General features: G+C 40.3%; 2 protein-coding genes across 3 annotated transcripts in view; one reads left to right on the forward strand and one right to left on the reverse strand.

Moving 5' to 3' along the window:
• ERCC8 (ERCC excision repair 8, CSA ubiquitin ligase complex subunit) overlaps window positions 1-2,675 on the reverse strand; it is a 73,347-nt gene extending 70,672 nt beyond the window's left edge. Inside the window, exon 1 of the mRNA XM_054986677.1 lies at window positions 2,550-2,675. Coding sequence (XP_054842652.1) covers window positions 2,550-2,626 — 77 coding nt within the window. The 5' untranslated portion in view covers window positions 2,627-2,675. The remainder of the gene's footprint in view (window positions 1-2,549) is intronic.
• Window positions 2,676-2,908: 233 nt separating this feature from the next.
• Window positions 2,909-19,828, forward strand: part of NDUFAF2 (NADH:ubiquinone oxidoreductase complex assembly factor 2) — a 67,619-nt gene continuing 50,699 nt past the window's right edge. Inside the window, exon 1 of one of the 2 annotated variants that reach the window (XM_054987379.1) lies at window positions 2,909-3,237. In XM_054987379.1, the coding sequence (XP_054843354.1) occupies window positions 3,111-3,237 (127 nt within the window). In that variant the 5' untranslated portion in view covers window positions 2,909-3,110. The remainder of the gene's footprint in view (window positions 3,238-19,828) is intronic. The other variant, XM_054987380.1, reaches the window with a different exon arrangement.

Raw genomic sequence — 19,828 nt, forward strand, 5'->3', positions numbered from 1 at the left:
CCCCTTGTTACAGCATCTTGATACTGGTATTTACCTTAATAAAACATCTTTAACTCATACCCTGGAGTGATGCAGTGAAGTATTTGGGGGTAGTACCTGGTAAGACCTGACATATGGATGGCCTCTGACCACTTGCTGCCCTGGGCCTGTCAGGCTCCTGTGACACTGCCCTTCATTTCTGCTGCTCCAGCATGGGCCAGGCCCTGAAGCCCCACCTGCCTCCAGCCTGCTGCCCCTCTTAGCCTGCTTAGGCTTGCACCACAGTGCTTCCCTCTCTCCTTCTGCTGGCTCATTGCCAGGGCTTTTTTTCAGGGGGAACGCGGGGGAACAGAGTTCCGGAACCTCTTGAAAATGGTCACATGGCTGGTGGCCCCATCCCCTGATCTCCAGACAGAGGGGAGTTTAGATTGCCCTCTGCTGTCTGGAGATCAGGGGGCAGGGCCACCAGCCATGTGACCATTTTCTCCGAGGGCAACCCACTGAGTTCTACCACCTCTTTTCCCAGAAAAAAGCCCTGCTCATTGCCATCGTTTGTCAGCCCAGACAGCCATATTAGGACCCGCCGTCCTGGTGGCATCCTAATGCCCCTTCCAGTCCAGCCATGTCTACTTCTAGCCAAGCTGTCAGGAGCACCCCATTAACAACAACTGGCACTGAGTATCTTTAATATAAAAGACATCTTTGGTTTCTAAGACGTTTTAAGGAAAGGACCAGGTCTGTAGATTTATACAGCAACAGATAACACATAACATGCATAGAAGTAATCTGTTGCTGTATAAATTATCTTGTTCTCAGTTTATTGCATTTCTACTTATGTAATACCATTTACTTCTTGCTTGGCATGTCATGCTTAATACTTTTTAGAGATTTCTGCTTTTTTCAGATTTTTATGGACCCAGTCCTATCACATTGTTTATTACATCTCTCATCTTACTGATTGCATTGACTTACACTGTGTAATCCACGTTCAGTCTTAGCAAGAAAAACAGAGTATAAATATCATAAATAAATAAGAAATGGTTTTACATAGATTGGATTTAGGGCATTTTAGAAGGATTAGTAATAATTTTAAAGGAACTACCCAAATAGAAAAACTACTGGCTTTCTTATGAAAACTGTGATTAACATGATTTCATCTGAGTGAGAGTTCATTCAAGCTTTATTTTCACAGCACTACATCTAGCTGTATGATTCCTTTCTATCTGATGAGTACAATGAGAACAATATATGTCCATTTGCAACAATGTAGCGCTCATCCAAATGTTAACTCCTGACAAAATTAATTTCATATAAAGATTCAACAAAATGGCCAATTTGTTTCTCAAATATGCTTAAGCACTATCTGTCAAATGTTTATTCCAACATTTGAATTCTTTTACAATTTTAACTTTTTCTCATATCCTTTTAAACCATCTACCAAAACTATAACCTTCATTTGAGTAAACTTACTTTCAAATACATGACACATTACATCATTTTATTCTGTTGTCAAAAAGGGCCTGCATCTGTATTTCAAAAGCTATTGCCACCTGTTCCTATTACCTCTCCTTAATTTCATGGCCTTTATCTTCAATACAGATTTAATTGGAAAAATGAAGGGTTGGTCTGGTTGGTACTTGAATGGAAGACCACCAAACAAGTCCAGGATCACTACACAGAGGCAGGCAACACCAAACAACCTCTGTTCACCTCTTGCCTTGAAAACTGCATGGGGGTCACCGTAAGTTGGCTGAGACTTGACGGCAAGATACACATGCAGACAAAAACATTCCTGGAAGTAAACCATATTGAATAGTGTTACTTCTGAGTAGCTCTGATTAAGCTAGCTTCCATTAACTCTCTTTCCTCCCTATCCTCAAGTTAGCACTCCATGGTATGCATACTACAATGAAGTATCTTTTCTCCACGTAAGTTACATCAGAAGTTTTTGGCCTTATAGAATCTTGTACATGTTTATTTAAGAGCCAAGCCCCAGCGAAGTTCTCCCAAGTAAGGCTAGAATTTTATGTAGGTTTACTTGGAAGTAAAATCCCAACAAGTAAACCTCAAAAATGGCACTTAGTCCCCAAATAGTGCTGTAACTGATCCATTTTTCCGGATCTTTTTCTGATCAAGTGTTGATCAAGCAGCACTTCATCAGAAGTACTTCACATTAACTCTTCGTAACAACATGCCCGTTTTCATTTCATATAACGTGATTTAATGTCTTGACATTCCTCCATGGAACGTGACAATATGTCCAGTGGTTATTTTATTTTCTTAACGACCCTGCGAACCAAAGAATCATCCAAAAATGCCATTTCACGAGTTCCCAAGCTAGCAGAGCTTTAAATAAAGATCTTCTCATTCCCCAACCCAACACCATGCTAGTCCTCAGTGAGGCCAGCATACTTCTCAGGAACAAGGGATGTCCACAGACTCAGCGCCCTCAGGCACAGACTCAGCACCCTCAGGCACAGCCAGCACGCGCGCAACCCCAGCATAGGTTGGATAAAGCTAAGGTAGGCTTTGATCTTACCCAGCCTACTTAAAAAAAAAAACCACTTTACCTCCTTGTCGATTCAGCCCGCCGTAACCTCAATGGGTCGTCAAGACCAGCTTGGCGGGCGGAAATGAAACCCAACATGGTGGCAAAGAGAAAAATCCCAAACAGAGGGCCGCCATCTTCGCAAGCCTCTCAGCACCAATTGGCTCCGAGCGCGGCTGTCTTGGCGAACAGAAAGGCGCGTTACTTAAGACGTCCCCGCCCACTTCTCACAGCACAGGCGACGAAAACACAGTGCGCACGCGCCAATCCAAGGCTGTGGAACGCCCTCATTACTATTTCCGGTCCAAGCGTTTCCTCTCAACCTTCCAACGCAAAACGATAGAGGGCTTTCAAGAGAGAGTCCTTGAGGCCTAGATCGGCGCTTTTCAACTTTGTTTTCCTAGCGGAGTCTTTTTCGTTTTTCTTCTGTAGAAAAGGGAGCGGGAGGATAGGTCAGAGAAGGGGCGTGGCTGTGGTGTGAGAAGGGGCGGAGCTGAGCGCGATGCTTTCGCTCTGAGAGGACTCCGGAGGGATATTCGCCGCCGAGGGCGTCCTCCGCGGTGTTTTCTCCGCTCCGGGCGGCATGAGCAGCGTCTGGAGGCTCTTGCGCGCCCTGAAGCTCCGGGTTTTGGGGCCGGAGAAGCTACCGGTGGGCGTCGACCACCTGGGGAACAAATATTACCGGATCCCGAAACACGAAACGTGGGCAGGTGAGGTCCAGGAGGCGGATGGACTGACGGACCGGAATCTCAGTCCTGTGCGCACCACGTTTGCGCCTTAGGAACGTTTCAGTATTTATTTATTTGGAAATCGCAGTTTTTAATTTTTTATTTTTCTGTCGTTAACTGACTGTTCTTTCTCTACGTATTTGTTGATTTAAACTATTATGAAGCATTTCTCCGAAAAAGAAAGTTTCAAGCATACAGCGTAGCATACAGCTAAAAAAAACCCCGCACTTAAAACGATTAACAGTGCAGTCTTATGGTGAGTTACGCCAGTCTAAATTCATTGATGGGCTTGGATTGGAATAACTTTCCATTGGATGGCACTATAAAACAGCCAACTAATTTGATTTTTAAGCTAAAAGGACACGTTCAAAACATCATTACAGAGATGCACTTTACACCCAGGCTCTATCAAGCTAACTATACATATTATTGTGGGGTATGAGCTTTCGTGAGACACAGCTACATACTTTGGGAGATATCTGAAGAAGTGAGCAACATCTGACAAAAGCTCATACCCTCCCATGAAATTTGTTAGTCGTATAGGTTCTACTGGTCTCTTGCTCTTTTCTGCTGCTACAGACAGACTAACACGGCTACCCCATCTTGATCTACAACATATATTGTTGGTAGCTTCCAGACACTCTGATTTACAATACACCTTCCGCCCTCTACCTGGATTATATGGACTCCTTCCTTTTTCATTCATCATATCTGATGAAGGGTGCTCTGACTCTTGAAAGCTCATACCTTGGAAATTAGTTGGTTTTTAAGGTGCTACTGGACCTGAATCTTGCTCTTTGAAACAGAAGCTTACAAAGACTGTGCCAAGGGTTTATTCAAGACTGTGAAGGTGTATTGGAAAGTTCCACCTCACCATATGTATTGTTTTAATAATTTCTATACTGGCTCATAGCTTATAAGGCTCTTGAGACAGTGCAAGTAAGCGACCATTAAAAATGAAATAGAATGTCAGTTTTGTTAATAATTGAAATAAATATATATATATATATTAAAAAATGAAATAGAAAATAACCACAAGATAGAGTTAAAACAACACTAACTTTCTCATTTGACATCTTGTATTCAGATAGAGATAGAATGTGGCATAAATATCCTTGTAATTTTTTATGAGCCATGTATGTGCAACGTTTCCCTTTAAAATACATGGGAGTGCTGACCACGAAGCATCAGGCACCTGCTTCCATGTACTTTTAAGGATAATGTGATTTATACCTGCTTGAGCCTTTTGAAACTAATAGAATACTTGTTTTTTGGACATTGGTATCCTTACTAACATACAAAGCATCAAGCCTGGACTCCAAAGAGCTACTTTAGGCACAATCATTCTGGCTGTAATAGATGACTTCCCCGCCGTCACTGACACTCATCATTTCACAAACTGCCTTTTAATATTCTATTATTTCAAAAAGTTTTAATGTGAGCAGGGATGAACTGGAAACAAATCCAGATCTTACTTGGATTTGTATTGAGCTGCTCCCTGGTATTTTGGTCAGAGACCAGCCTCAATGTAATCAAAATAAACTTCATTAGAATTTGACCTACTTTGACGTAGGAAAATTTAGCAAATGGCATTGCTAGGTGATAGTTTTGAGCAGAGGCTGTAGCCATTACTTTGCCCAAAGTAGCCGAGCAGTAATCTTTCGATTGATATTTCGGACAGATGCAGTATCAGTAAAGAGGCTGCTGCTTGATGTGAGCTTTTAAGTGTTTCTGTGGACTGCATCAGAAGTGATAATTGAAATACTTGATGTAAAAAGCTGCAGTTTGATATTTCCCTTAATTTTTCCTGTTGGCTGCTTATGTAAAATATATTAGGGCACAGGTATTTTTAAGAGGCTGAGGATCACCCGTGACATTTTAAGCAAAATCTTAACAATGAAAGAAATGGGTTGGATCCAGCCACCTTTTATGCTTCTGACAAAAGGTTTGACTACAAAATGGGGCTGTGTTGGGGACCATGGTACCTGCATGTACAAAACCGTCTGGGACGGGCTGTAGTATGGAGAGGAACTAGGTGAGACTGAGTGGAAAAGTTGGCTGGATCTATCTCAATGAATGCAGTAAATGTGTATGTTATGCCATAGGCCTTGATAAATTTTCTTTTAGGAACCAGACTCATTTTTAGCCTTCAAGGTTTCATAATTTAATGACCATATTTTCTATTTATTGCTAACACAAAACCTAATCTTGACCTCATAATTCATCATAATTTTTATTTAAACTACAAGTGTCGCATATAAATAAATATATGGGTAGTGTTGGTTGTTATCACAACAACAAAAATCTAACTTCCAACCCTAGGCTGTTTTCTGCCACATTTCTCCTAAGTTCCTATTTTTTAAAAGTCAGTTTAATTGAATTTTAGAGATAATATCAAAAGCAACAGGTTAAGAAATAAATTGATACACCAGCAATGAATGATGTAAAGTTAAATTTACAGTGTGATAAATACAGTGACAGGAATTCCATGCACATTTATTTTTATCTCGCATAACATTCTGATCCAAAATGATAAATAAGCTTTGTATTTCCACTAAGAGTGTGGAGAGATGCTATAATAAAATCATTGCTGAAAACATTAAGCACCGCAGTGAAATTTCTGTGTACTATGGTGATCTGATGCCTGGGATTTGTTGAGGTATACTTCCTTGCAATGGTTGGCTACCGCTTCCTCTTGAGAGTGCATGCTCTCTGCACAAAGTGCGAAACATCCTATGTTTGGACTGTCGCTTGTACAAGTGTGAACTTTTTCTGAAATATGTCTACACTGTTGCATATTCTTAGATTTTTTGGCCAGATAAACTTGTTAAAAAGATTAGCTTGACAGTGATTAAAGAGTACAATTCCACCCTGTTTGTTGCTAGAGTATCATCCAGGCTAAGTCATTTACTCAGATGACTTCTGAGGTACTGTTCTTGAAACTGGATGGGCTGCGGGGTGGGATTCGACACTTAGACAACCATGAATGATGAGTCATTTTTATTATCTCAGTCAAGTAGTTCACTAAAAAGGTAGATTTATTTGATTGGTGCATTTTTTTAAACTGTGTGACATACAGTCAGTGTTTCACCATGCTTTTGCTACATGATAAATTGGCCTTGCCATGCCAGCCTATATTGATTTTCAAGCCATTCATATTTCAGATATTACAAAGCAAGTTTCTTGTACCGTTTATGCATTTTATTACAACTTGCATTCAGTGTTAAATAACTCTTTCCATTAAGCATTATGATTATAAAGATGGTCAATAATAGTAATGAGAAATTATGCTGCAACATAAAACAGGCTAGACATGCAATATCTGGTGTGTATCTTCTAATGAGCATAGTAAATGATAGGTGTTCAAAAATTTTCTCAGCACCCCTTCCCCCCCACAAAATCATTATTTCCAAGACAGAAAAGAAATATATACATATATACACACATATTCCACCTTTCTTTCTTCATGAAAATCACGGTTAGTTGGGACTGGGAGACCTACTGAGAATAAAAGCACACGTGTATGGGGCATAAAAGTGAAATTCCCAATAGTGGGGAAAGACAACTTAAGATGCTCCAAGGTACACTGGCAATTAAAAAGGCTATATTATATATTATTGTTTTTGCATGTTTGAGGTGGTACATCATGTAGCTCTTTGGGTCAGTGGAAACTGAATGTGGCTCTCTACAATCTGCAGAATGAGTACCACTGCCATAGCCTAACTTTCCCCCAATATTTCATGGTTTCATTATTGCTTTAAAAGGCTCCATTTAATTGAATAGCAGAGCCAGTATAGAAAGCAACTGATTAATAAATTCATCCACAACCCCTGAATGGTATAAAATTTATTTTATTTATATAAAACATATCTATGCTGCCTGTGTACCCAAATAAAGTCCCCAAGGCAGCCAACATTGAAACATTAAAACTTTTCAATATTGAAGCAGCATTTAAACTAAAATATATGTAAAATAACCATTTCAGTAAAACATATAAATACGTAAAACGCCACAACCAGGGAGGAAGGTCAGTAACATGTATTGTATGCCAAATAAAACAAAAAAAGTTTTCACCCACTGGACAGCAATAGAGGGTGATGTATGAGCTTTGAAAGTTCGTACCAGCGCCTAGAAGCAAATTCGGAACCAGTGTAGACAAAACAAGACTGGAGTGATCCGGTCCGTTTGACCTGCTCCAGTCAGCATTGTGGCCACAGCATTCTGTACTAATTGCAGCTTCCAGACTCTTCAAGGGCACCCCTGTATAGAGTGTATTGCAGTAATCTAATTTGCAATTAATCTTTCCCACTCAGGAAGGGCTGCAGCTGCTGCCCAGCCAAAGCTGGTTAAGTTTACATATAAACAAACAGTGACAAGAACTTCATGCATATATATTTTTATGTTCTACAACAAAACATTCTAATGTGGAATGATAAACATGCTGTGGGTTAATCCAACCAGCTTTTTCACGGAGTCTCAACCAATTTCCTTCTCTTTATATCCCCCATTTCACATAGCTTTTGTCCATGTAGTTCCCATGATCTCCATCATAGCCTTTTTGGTTGTTAAAGGAGACCCGTCCTGCCTTTTTTCACTTGTAGAAAAATTGGTTGGATCCAATCCTTTATACTTCCCCTGAGAGGTATTAGAATACAACCACTGCAGAAAACACTAGACACCACCATGAAATTCTAAGTGCCGGGTTGATCAGGCACCTGCAAGCCCTGGTTTCCTGGCATGTTCTGATACACAAACCTCAGTGTAAAAAAAGAGCCAGTGTGGTGTGGTGATGTCAGACTAGGATATGGGAGAACCAGGTTTGAATCCCAGCTGTGCCATGGAAGTTCACTGGTTGACCTTGGGCTCAATCTAACCCGTCTCACGGGATTGTTATGAGGATAAGAATGGAGGAGAGGAGAATTATGTAAGCCTCCTTGAGTCCCCATTGGGGGTAAAGGTGCAATATATATGAAGTAAGTATATAAAAAATGGCAGCAAACCAAGTTCAGTATGAGAGCTTATTATCTTACTGATTTAACAAATTTTTCCAAAAAGAATTGAATTACCTTGTCCTCCCTTCAAAAATGAAACCCTGTACCAAGATGTCCATAACTGTTACATCATCAAGGGCCAAAAACTGTATGCATTATCTAGTTTTATGAGTGTGATATACCAGTGACCTTGGACTGAGCCTTTTTCATACCTATGTATAGCAATAGCTTGGCATTAAAGTTCAAGATAACGTTCCCATTTTTCCGGTCTGCATTTATTTCCTTTAGTGATTTTCCTGTGCTGTGACAAAGCAATATGATTCCTAAGCAATTAGAGATGGATACATGTCTAGACCTGGGGAGCTCCTGCTCCTGTTCCCGGATGCTGAGCCAACAGCCACATGAAACTCCTAGCAGCCTTACGGGGGTCCGGTACTTAGTTTGAGACTTTTCAGCCTCTGAGTTCGTTTCTGGGAGCACAGGCACACAGTCAGTAACTCTTGACACCAGAAGTAAAATATATTTTGTTTATTAATTCAGATTAGGAAGAGTGTATGCAGGGCAGGAACCACTCTATTAAAGCACAGAGCAAAAGGCAATGAAAATAATAACAGTTTGCCAATGCTAACTACAACTATCTGACTAGACATTAAAGTGCTTGCTAACTGCACCTCTGAAGAAACTTCCAGGCGGGTTGCTCATACTCACAGACTTGGCAAGGAAAGTCCAAACCATGCCAGGCAGCTCTGGTCATCATGAAGCAAAGAGCCTTTCTCACATGCTGGTGGAATGGTTCTCAGTAGAGAGGATCAGATCGGAGTCACAGTGGTGTGAGGAGCCATCTTTTCAAGAGCTATCAGCCAGTCAGGACACACTTAGATAACTGCGTTGCTAGCATGAGAAACGGAAGGGTGGCGGAGGCTGAGACTCCCTACCCCTCAAGGACATCTTTCCCTGAGGACAACAGGCTGCAGGTGCAGGTAACTAGGAAGCCCGTTCATTCTTTTCTCAGGGACCAGGCCAAAACTGGGTCTGCGGAAACTTACACTCCTGAACCAAAGGTACACGGGCAAGCTAGCCATGTCGGTTTTGAGGCTGGTCTAGACAATACATTTGTGCAAAATATCTTTTGAGTTGGGGCAAGTGTAATGTTCCACAGATTCCAGGGTTGTAACTGAGTTTCCTTCTTAAGGTTTTTTGTCCACAAAAACCTGAACGTAGAGCGGTAAGTGATAAGGGGGATTTTTGGAGCCTACCGTGTTAAAATGTTTCAGGGTGGCATATGAAATAAAATCAGGCAGTCTGTAGAACTGAGCTGTCTTTCAGAATTAAAAGACTTAAGGTAATTCAAGGCACCCAATCAGAATGTTAGTCCACTGGAATCAGTAGAGACCAGCATGAGGTTATGTGCTGGGTGTAAGTGATGTTTTTCAAATGAACTTGTGTGGTGAAGTCCAATAAGTTTTTCCAGGTTCCACACGCAGTTCAGCAGGTAATCATCTAGGGCCTGTTCAGAAGGCTTTGGACTCTTTTCAGTCTGTTTTTTGACGGCTACAGGGTGGAGACAGCTCTACTGGCCTCAGTTGATGACTTCCATTTGACTGTAGATGAAGGCCATGCACTGTTGGCTCTGTGTGCAGCCTTTGATACAGTAAACCACACCATCCTGTTGAGGCATTTGGTGGTGGAAGTAGGTATCAGGGGATGTGCCTTGGACTGGTTTAAATCATTCTTCATGGAATGGTTGCTGTTGGTGACCAGCTCTTCTCAAGGTGGGGATTTTCCTGTGGGGTTCCACAGGGCACAGTCTTACCCCTCATGTTATTCAACCTCTGTAAAACCTTTAGGAGAAATCATTTGTAGCTTTGGAGTTAGATGTCATCAAGATGCATGTGACACCCAGCTCTGTATCTCGCTATCGAAATCCCCAGGTTATGCAGTAGATATCCTGAGTTGCTGTCTGACAGCTGGGGTAAGATGGCTGAAGGGAAACAAATTGAAATTAAACCCAAACAAGATGGAAATTATGCTGGCTGGGAAAACAGAGATCTTGAAGGACATCATGCTTCCCACTTTCGATGGGGTTCAATTGACTTGGTTAGGAGCCTAGGGGTTATATTGGATCCAGTACTACTGTTGCAGAATCCAGTAAAGACTGGTGCAAAAGAGACTAGCCTGGAAGATGGCCCCCCTACCTTGACATGGCATACCTGGATCCATATAACGGTAATGTTGAGACTACTGTATTGTGCTCTACGTAGGCCTCCAAAGTCAGCTTGAAAATCAGCTGGTGCAGAATGTCACAGCTCAATTAATATCAGGAGATAGGCAGAGAATCCGTATTACTCCCATCCTGCGGTCTCTCCATTGGATACCCATCAGTTACCAGGCTCAGTTCAAGGTTTTGACTCTTGCATACAAAGCCCTTCATGGCCTTAGGAACACCTCTCTCTCTATGCTCCACCATGACAGTATCACTCATCTGCACAGGGCCTTTTGCAGATACTACCCTGCAGTTGGGCTAAATCAACAGCTGCCCATGCATGTGCATTCCCGGTGGTGGCCCCCACCTTATGGAATGGCCTGTTTGAAGAGATCAGGAAAACTTCTACTCCCTTGATTTTCTGCAAACTGCCAATTTGAATTGCTCATGGGACTCTTTTACTCAGGTAATAAGGCTGTGCTGTAAGAAATGGCTCAGAGAGATCCTTTGGTAAAGGGACAGAGACTGCAGACTATACTGCTAGGTACTGCCTGTTTATGTAGATATGCTCCTACCTGGTAGTTTTCACATCATTAAAAATGCCATGTTTAATTACTTGCACATTGTTTTAGCAGTGTTTCGTCTCTGTGTTCTAATGTATGCTTGTTTTCAAATTTCTGCAACCCATACCCTATTGTATTGTTCACTGAATGTCCTTGCTGTTGATTGAATTGAATTACCCTCTGTAATCCACCTTGAATGCCAGTGAGAAAGGTGGATTACAATTTTTTTTAAAAAAACCTTAGCAGCTGAGCAGCAAGCTCAGAAGTATTATTTCTTCTTTAAGCAGATGGTAAAATGCATAGCTGTTGTCTCAGAGTTCTGAATAAAGACTTGCTTGAATTTTAGGTTTAAAAGGCATTCATATGCTGTTTGGCTAGGCTTGCCAAACCCCTGGATCCCCTGCCATCACCTTCCATTGCTTGCTGCCACTTCAAGAGCTCCAAAGAATCGCTGGCAATTCCTAGAGCTTCCATCATTGCTTCCTGGTTTACCCCAGAAGTGACATCACTGGACTTGTACCGCCCCCCCTCTGTCCCCACCCCCAACCATCCAGCCTTTGGGTATCCTGGCTGACAGTGTGATATCAAGCATCCATTGAAGTCAGTTGTCTTAGAAGGGTGGCATTTTAACAGAGCTTCTGCTTAGTCCATTCCAAAAGCTCTTGGATTACTTTTTTCAGGGGAACATAAATATAGCTCAGAGATGTTAGCAGTGATAAGAACCCCTAAATGATTTCATGGCTTATCAGGTCAGCTAAATAAAAAGGTAGCTTGTAGAGATGTTTAAAGGGAGAAGAGTAAAAGCATCTGATTCTTGCAAGCTGTCTTTGTATCCTGAGGCAGGTTCCTGTGTTGTGTTTCTTATCACTGGAAAGGCCTCGCAAGGATTTATAACAAATATCCAAGTCTTATGTAAACATGCTTAATTTACTTTCTTCAGAGCTAAAAGGTAGTGCCCTCTCCCGCGATCACACCATTTTTCCTAAGGGTTACACTTAAGCTGTTCAGAAGCCAAAGACTTAACACTGGAGATGAGACAGACATGCCAAGTAGCGCAGGGTACAGTAAGCAATGTGAACCTAATGTCATTTAGTTAAAGATGTTTTGTATAGCATCTTAAAAGATTATAAAAATTGGGAATGTTAGGCCATTTCAGGAAATGCCATGTGGTTAACCGTTATTTCAATATTCAGGGGTCAAATGGCAGGTGGATGTTTGGAATCACTGCCCCTGTGTTGTTACTGTCTATAATATGGTATTGTGATATACATTTAAATTGACCAAATGTATATGTTGATGTACAATCTAATTCAGAAGACCAGTAAAAATCTTCAGGTCAGGGCGAAGGGTCGGTGCCAAAGGTAGATCTTTATATGGTTTGGGGAGCACAATTCAGGCATTCTTCCCAAAGGAGTCCTTTAAGTTTAAATATTATTAAAATATTTGTGAGTTGTGAGTTTCAGCATCAAACTCTGCACATTCAACAATGTGCCTTTCAATAACCGGGCATTTATTGTTTACAAGATATTATTAAAAGCTTAGGACACTCTAAATGTTGCTTTTCTATCCAGTAGTTCCTTGTCCTCTATTTCTAGATCTGGTTAAGAATTCTTGGAGAAACCATTTAAGGGAGTTCCATCTTGCTGACAAATACAATAAAAATTCTACATATGCTTCCATTGATTTTGTAGCTACCTGCATCTGGGTTTCTTAATGGAAACCCATCATTTAGTTGTGCAATATGTGTTTAGTCAAATACTCTGCTTAGACTATGTTCTCATTCTTAATACACACACTTTTTTATAGAGAAGGGCTTTTTGAGTTGTATTTCCCAAAGATTAAGCTAATTTCTAACCGGTAGAAGTCTACTGGAACTCTTTTTAGGTCCAGCATGCTTATGCCATCTTCAAGACATTTAAGCTCTTTGCAAAAGATTTCCTGATTGATTGCCTCTTCTGGGGTGTGTGGTGTGTGCAGCGCCCATAAACCATTTTTGATCAACATCCCAGATTAAAGTGAGTCCCATACTAGGAGTGTCTTTTTCTGTTTAAAACAAAACAAAATGGCAACAAGGGCGTCAACAATAACCATATGAACATGGGCAAAAGTCAATGGTGCAAGAAAGAGAATATTTATTAGATAATAATAGATAAAAAGAATTATTTTGTATTCTTATTTCTACATGTTTTGTCTTAGTTTAGTCGGGGGATCTATTCTCTTATACCTTCCTTATCCAGATAGAGTTTTGAAAAATAATAGCCTTTGACCAGTCCCCAATCAGTGATGCAATCAAAGCACCCTGAAGAATGAAATAACAGATTTCTTCTAAAAAGAATGACCAGATTGCTGCACAGTTTATCAAGGGTCTTTGTCACGGCTGCTGAACTCCGCTTTCAGAAAATCCCTGAATGCTCTTGAGTATATACTCTAACATGGTATGATCTTTTCATGCTACATGCAGTAGGTATAGAGTTGTTTTAAAAGCATCTTCATATACACAGGCTTGATGCAGATGAATAATTTTGACATGGGGACACTTTCATAGGCATGTCCTATTTGGAATGTGTAGAGAGTGCAGTTTTGGGAGGGGACTGTGTTGCTTCCACAAATTCATCATTGAATTGGTCACCAGCATAAATCACATAAAGTGAATGGCCTTGTGGCTCAAGGTGACTTACAATCATAAATTTAACAACATATAAATTATGATAAACCCAATTCCTCCCCCCCCAGCTGATTTACACCCCATTAAAATCCCTAGTAAATAAAAATGAGGGGCAGCACCTCCTAAAAATTTCTGTCGATTTCCCCCTATTGAGAAACAAGTGCAATGTAGATTATATTTTCCCATCCTTTCAACCAAAAATATAGTTCTTACATTTTCTAGTTTTTAGAGGATGCAGCTACTAGGACTCTTTTTGTTTAATCACACATCTTCTACCTTGAAAATGCATCTGTACCTGGAAGAAAAGCTTGAAAATGTGTGTAGATATTGGCATGCACACTTTTCTGTAATCTGTAAAGTTTGAAAAAGTTTACAACCTGTTAAGTAGGGGTTAGTTACTTTAGTGCCTGTGTGTTGAGTTTCTTTTGACTGAACAACCTATGCCTGCCATTGTAAACGAAGGAACTGGATGAAAAGAAGAGTAGATAGGGCTCTTTTTCAAAGAGTGTAGTACGTTTTGCAGTGTGATACCGAATTTTGAAAGTTAGCAAGCATGTCACTTTTTAGGCGTGCTTTATTTTTTCAATTGTTTTTAACGTACGAGAGAAGTGAAGTTCTGCAGAGTCGCTTTGTGTTTTTGTTGGCCCTGTGTTTCCAGGGGAAATTGGTTTGGCAGTAGAACCAGCAGAGGGAGCACTAGGCACTTAAAACTACAGCATTTGCTTCAGCTCTGGTAGTTTGTCTCTTTAACATTTATTTTGGAAGGCAATAATGTTGCAGGCATTCATTGGAAACCACCTTGGGCAAGACTTCTCAAACTGGGGGAGCTGGGCAGAGGCATTAAGAGGGGGTGGCATAACAACTGCGTGCCTCTTCAGTTGCGTGGTGGGTTAAGTGTATCAGGCTGCCTTCTAGTGAGCCAAGACCCTTTTGTTTATGTATTTATTTACTTGATTTATGCCCTGCCTTTCTCCCTGATGGGGACCCAAAGTGGCTTACATCATTCTTGTCTCCTCCATTTTATCCTCACAGCAACCTCGTGAGGTAAGTTAGGCTGAGTATGTGTGAGTGGCCGAGGTCACCCAGTGAGCCTCCATGGCAGAGTGAAGATTCGAACCTGGGTCTCCCAGATCTCAGTCTGTCACTCTAGTCATGGCACCACACCGCCTTCTGGTCTACTAAGACCAGTGTTATCTGTTCAGATTTTCAGGGGCTCTCCAGGATCTTAGGTCTTTCATACCACTTGCTACCTGCTCCTTTTAACTAGAAGTGCTAAGGTTTGAACCTGGGATCTCCTGCATGCCAAGTAGACCGAGCCCAGCCCTTCCCAATTATTCCTCACGGTTTCTCAAACTATAATTAAATCATGTCAATACTTACTGAAATGGATAGTAAAATGGCAGAGGGAGTGCGTGAGAGAGAGCTGGAGGGGAGAAGTGGCTTGTGTGGGGGAGCTAGGCATGTGGCAGGAGTCCAGAAGCTGGAGGAGAATTGCTAGATGGGTAGAAAAGATCTATTTTTGGAATGTGAAATTGCTAAGTACAATATTTTCCAAGACTTTTCTGACTGATTTGGTTCACACAGATTGCAGCTACAGAGGTTATAAGCCTGTAGATGTTTTCAGCCTATTCCCATGACCATCCCTAGTGCTGGAAACTGTATGGGGGAAAGGTCAGCTTGCACTGAGACCTCACATACGTGATGTTTCTAAGAACTGAGCTCAGCCTGAAGCATGGTTTTATTTATCTACATTTATACCACACTTTCTTCCTCAGTGGGGACCCAAAGTGGCTTGCAGTATCTTTTCTTACTCTTATTTTTTCTGAACAACAACCATACAAGGCAGGTTCGCTTGAATGTATGTGACTGGCCCAAGGTCACCCATTGTGCTTCTGTGGTAGAGTGGGGATTGACAGCTTGCGGTAGGCTTGCTAAAAGGCAATCAAGACTCTGTCTGGTTGGCACCGTGCATGTGGCTAGTTTGTTAATATGAGATAGGAATGCTGGTGGAAGATGGAGCAAGATGACTTTTCCCCTTATATACCAAGAGAAACACAATTGGCTCAAAAACCGTCATGATTTGAAGCTTTCTGCACAAAATTGAGTCAAATGGCATTGCAGGTACTAACCAGGTAAGGAGTCAAAATCTGCGTGCAAAATGTGTCCACCATATGTCTGTAGTTCTTGAACTTTAATAATATATATTATTTCTGCGAAGTACTTTTACATCCTTTTTTAAAAGATGCTTTGCCTGTCTATTGTCATGCTGTTAGTAAAATACTTTTCCTTTTCCTGCATCTTCATTCTTTTCATGATACGTTACATTGTGCTTGATAGGATTTTAATGTACTTGCTTGAGTTGTGCAGCATTGTTTTGATGCTTTATAGTAGGAATATTGGCATTAACTGCTTTCTGCCTCTGCATATGGGATAAAAAGGAAGAAGGATTTTATAAACGTGTAGAGAGGTTTTTTTCCCCCCATGGAAATCTTACTGTATTCTTAAAAGAACAGAGCCCAGAAGGAGGCAGCATTGCTTCAGAAAGTTTTAGATCGATGGCCTGTTTGTTAATACAATCCAGTTTTCTCCCAAAAAGAGAGAGAGAGAGAGATTGGTTGGTTGGTGGGCCATATGTTTTTCTTTACCTCTCAGTCCTGAAGTAAAAGTTCCTTCAGTTTTAAGAGGGCGAATCCTTTAATGAAAGTTAATTTCATGTATGCACAGGATACTAGTATTCTGCACATTGAAGAGGCAATGCTTTTCAGTAAAACACTCTGCTTGCAATTATACATACTGCAGAATATTTTGTTGTGCAGGTCATGTTGGAGATCCAGCCATTTCTGCATCGGTACAATGTTCTTTCTAATCCAGTTTGAGGTCTGTAGCTGAATATCCAGATGCTTAAGAGAGCAACCTTAAGCAAATCTACTTAGAATCCTATTCGGTTCTATTCAGTAGGACTTGATCCCAAGAAGAGCAAGATTTGGGTCCAGTAGCACCTTAGACACCAACTAGATTTCCAGGGTTTGAGCTTTTGAAAATCAAAGTTCCCTTTGTCATACTTTTGGTCTCTAAGGTGCTAGTGGACTGAAATCTTGCTGTTCTACTACAGATCAGCATGGTTACCCACTTGAAACTTATCCCTAAGAAAGTATTCTTAGGATTGCACTATTAATGTGAGATTTGCTTAAGGGGATGTGCAGTGAGTAGGAAATGAACACGGGACTCTTCATAAATCCAGTTCTTGTGCTTACTATGATTGGTACAGGTGTTTAAATGGCTGGGCACATTCTGCAAACCAGTAACGTGTCCACATTCACCTCTGACTGCTGAATAGCAACTGTTAACGAAGCTCAAGACAATGTATCCACCTGGTCAGAATCGTGACATAAGCTTCCTGTCTCATTACCAATGCTGATTTCTCCACACCCACTACCCATCTTCATACTCCACCCTATTCAATCACAGCTGTTATTGTCATTCACCAGCTGTTATCATTCGGCTTCTGTAATCACTCCACTGTCCAAAATATAAGAACACATGGACTCACATTCTAGCTGTATCTGAAGAAGTGGGCTGTGACTCAAGAAAGCTCATACCCGATCACAAATTTTGTTAGTCTTACAGGTACTACTGGACTCTTGCTCTTTTCTACCACATCCTAAGAACCCTTTCCTGGGACTAAGACCCATTGAATAGATTTGAGTAAGGATTCTGAGTAGACCTGCTTATGATTGCTCTTTTAGATTATTAACAGTTTAAACCCTTGGTCTTTGGGTTGAACCACCAGCCATCATTTTTGTTCATTTGTTTGTTTTTGTTTAACGGAGGAAGAGAGACTAAAGACAACTGATTTGTGATTAAAAAAATTAAAAGTGGGTGCCATGTTCTAGGGTGGGATTATAGGTGGTCTTGGGTTTGAAAAAATAGTGCCCTGAAGCCCCCAAACCTCAACAATAACAAAATGTATATGATTGGATCCAAAGATTCCATTAATCTAATGGTGATGTCGTCTTCTATTAGGAGAAGCTGACTTTACCTTATACCAGGGGAAATTTCAGCCTTACTCATTTTTAAATTTAAAACACTTCTGTGACACCTTTCCATCCAGCTTAGGATCCCCAAGGCAGCGAACAATCAAAAACATTAAAACAAGCTTTTAAAATACATAGTATCAAAACAGCAACTAAACAGACCACAAACACAGTTAAAACACATACACAGAAAGGAGGGTCAGTGAGGGAAGGCCAGATGAAAGAGACGTGTTCACCTGTTGTCAGAAGATAATGATAGAGGCAGATTGATTCCATAATTTTGGTGCCGTGACCAAACACACTCTCAGATTGCCATGTGTCTTGTTTCAGATAGTGGTGTGGGGAGGTACCCAAAGAATTGCCTCTGAATATGATCACAGTGGAATTCCCTTAGGGGAATGGAAACATTTGGACCCAACCCACAGAATAAGAGCAGAGAATAGAAACAGTGGAAAAACACCACCAATAAAGTAAAATAAGTAAAAGTCTTTGTAGCAGCTTTTTCTTAGCATATCTGTCAGACTGGAAACTTTGAATGCCAGATACATTGTTGATGATGCAGATAAAGGTCCGTGTGGCAATGCCTTCCTTTTTTGCACTCTTCCATAGTGTTCTTGCTGTTTTTTCCTTGCTCTTCTTTTAGAGCGATTTGGTGATAGACTGATACTTTGAACTGTTACTCCCATTTTTTTAAAGGAAACTTAGATTTAAAAGATTTCTTTAGTAATGACACAGAGTACAAATATTGTTGCTTTACTATGCACTATTCTAAAGAATATATTTTAATATAGTTTGACAGTGTGTTGGGTAAGAATGGAGAAATTGTACCGCTTGGAAACATAACTCTTTTTTCTTGTCTGGTTTTCTTTTATTTGAAAAAAAAAATAAACCTATATCTGTGACACCTATTAAAATTCAAATTTGGGAAGAATAACTCTCTCACATTCATGCACAAAGAGCCTTGAAAATAATTCTTGAAAGATGGGCTGCTACCAGTCATTTTGAAAATCTCCTAAATCTAATGCCAAACAAATTTTGATAACTTATTCTTGTCAAAACAAGTTGACAGGTTGGTTGGATTCTATTTAATGGAAATACTTTTTGAACAGTTTCAGTATTTTTGATTACTCTGCTGTTACGTTATCGACTTTTTATTTTAAGTTGCCTGCTTGTTCCGTGATCTTCTACGGTGTATGGTTGTCTTTATTTCCTTGAAATGGGCATGCTGTGCTAATAGGTATAAAGTTCGTTTGAAGCAGTATCTTGCCTTTTTGGAAGTCCTTCACTGAACAGCTTTTATTCCTTGATCATTTCCTGGTTAAAAATCAAATAAGCGCTAGCTGTTCAACTGCAGCGTGTAAAACTGGCTAAATAAGCTTTGCCTGTGGTGGAATTGAATTGAATGTCATTGAAAACAAACTGGCATTCTGAAAAACTAGAGTTCCATCTGAAAAGAACCTACAGATCAGCTTGTCCACAATGAATATTCTCAAAATACTGATGAAATTTATTTTGAAACACAATTTCAATTTGTGCTAGATTAAATACAATTAATACAAGATTACTTATGAAAAAATGGCTCTTTGCATTGTCCTGAAATAGTCCTCTAGCAAACCTGTGAAAATATTTAACCCAGATTATATTCTGAGGTATGTTCATACCCCAAGCTGAATTACAATGTATCTTGGGACAAAAAAAAATCTTTCAGAACTGTTTGTGTGGCAGAAGTCATTGTGTCTCACAACACTCAGATGCCCAGGGCTTGAAAACATACTTTCATAGGAATCACAGTGTTTCTTTTGAGTATATGGAGTAGAACCCTCACACCAGTATGGTTGTTTTTAAAGCTATTTTTTTCAGTTCCAGAAATGAATAGATTTATGAGGTTGTTTTATACCTCAGATGCTTTTTTAGTTACAGAAAAGGGGTCATTGTGTACAGGTGTCAGTATCCCTAAAAGGTCAACACTCTTTATTCTTCTTTATGAAGTCTAACCAAAAAAGTGCAACCAGGTCCCAAGGTTGGAATAACAGATTTGGAAAACCAAAGTTCCCTCAGCTGATACTTATTACAAAGTTATCCCTTTGAACTTGAATAATTCACTATAAATAATCCAT

The sequence above is a fragment of the Eublepharis macularius genome, chromosome 8 (assembly GCF_028583425.1).
Source record: "Eublepharis macularius isolate TG4126 chromosome 8, MPM_Emac_v1.0, whole genome shotgun sequence".
In the NCBI taxonomy this organism is placed as follows: Eukaryota; Metazoa; Chordata; class Lepidosauria; order Squamata; family Eublepharidae; genus Eublepharis; species Eublepharis macularius.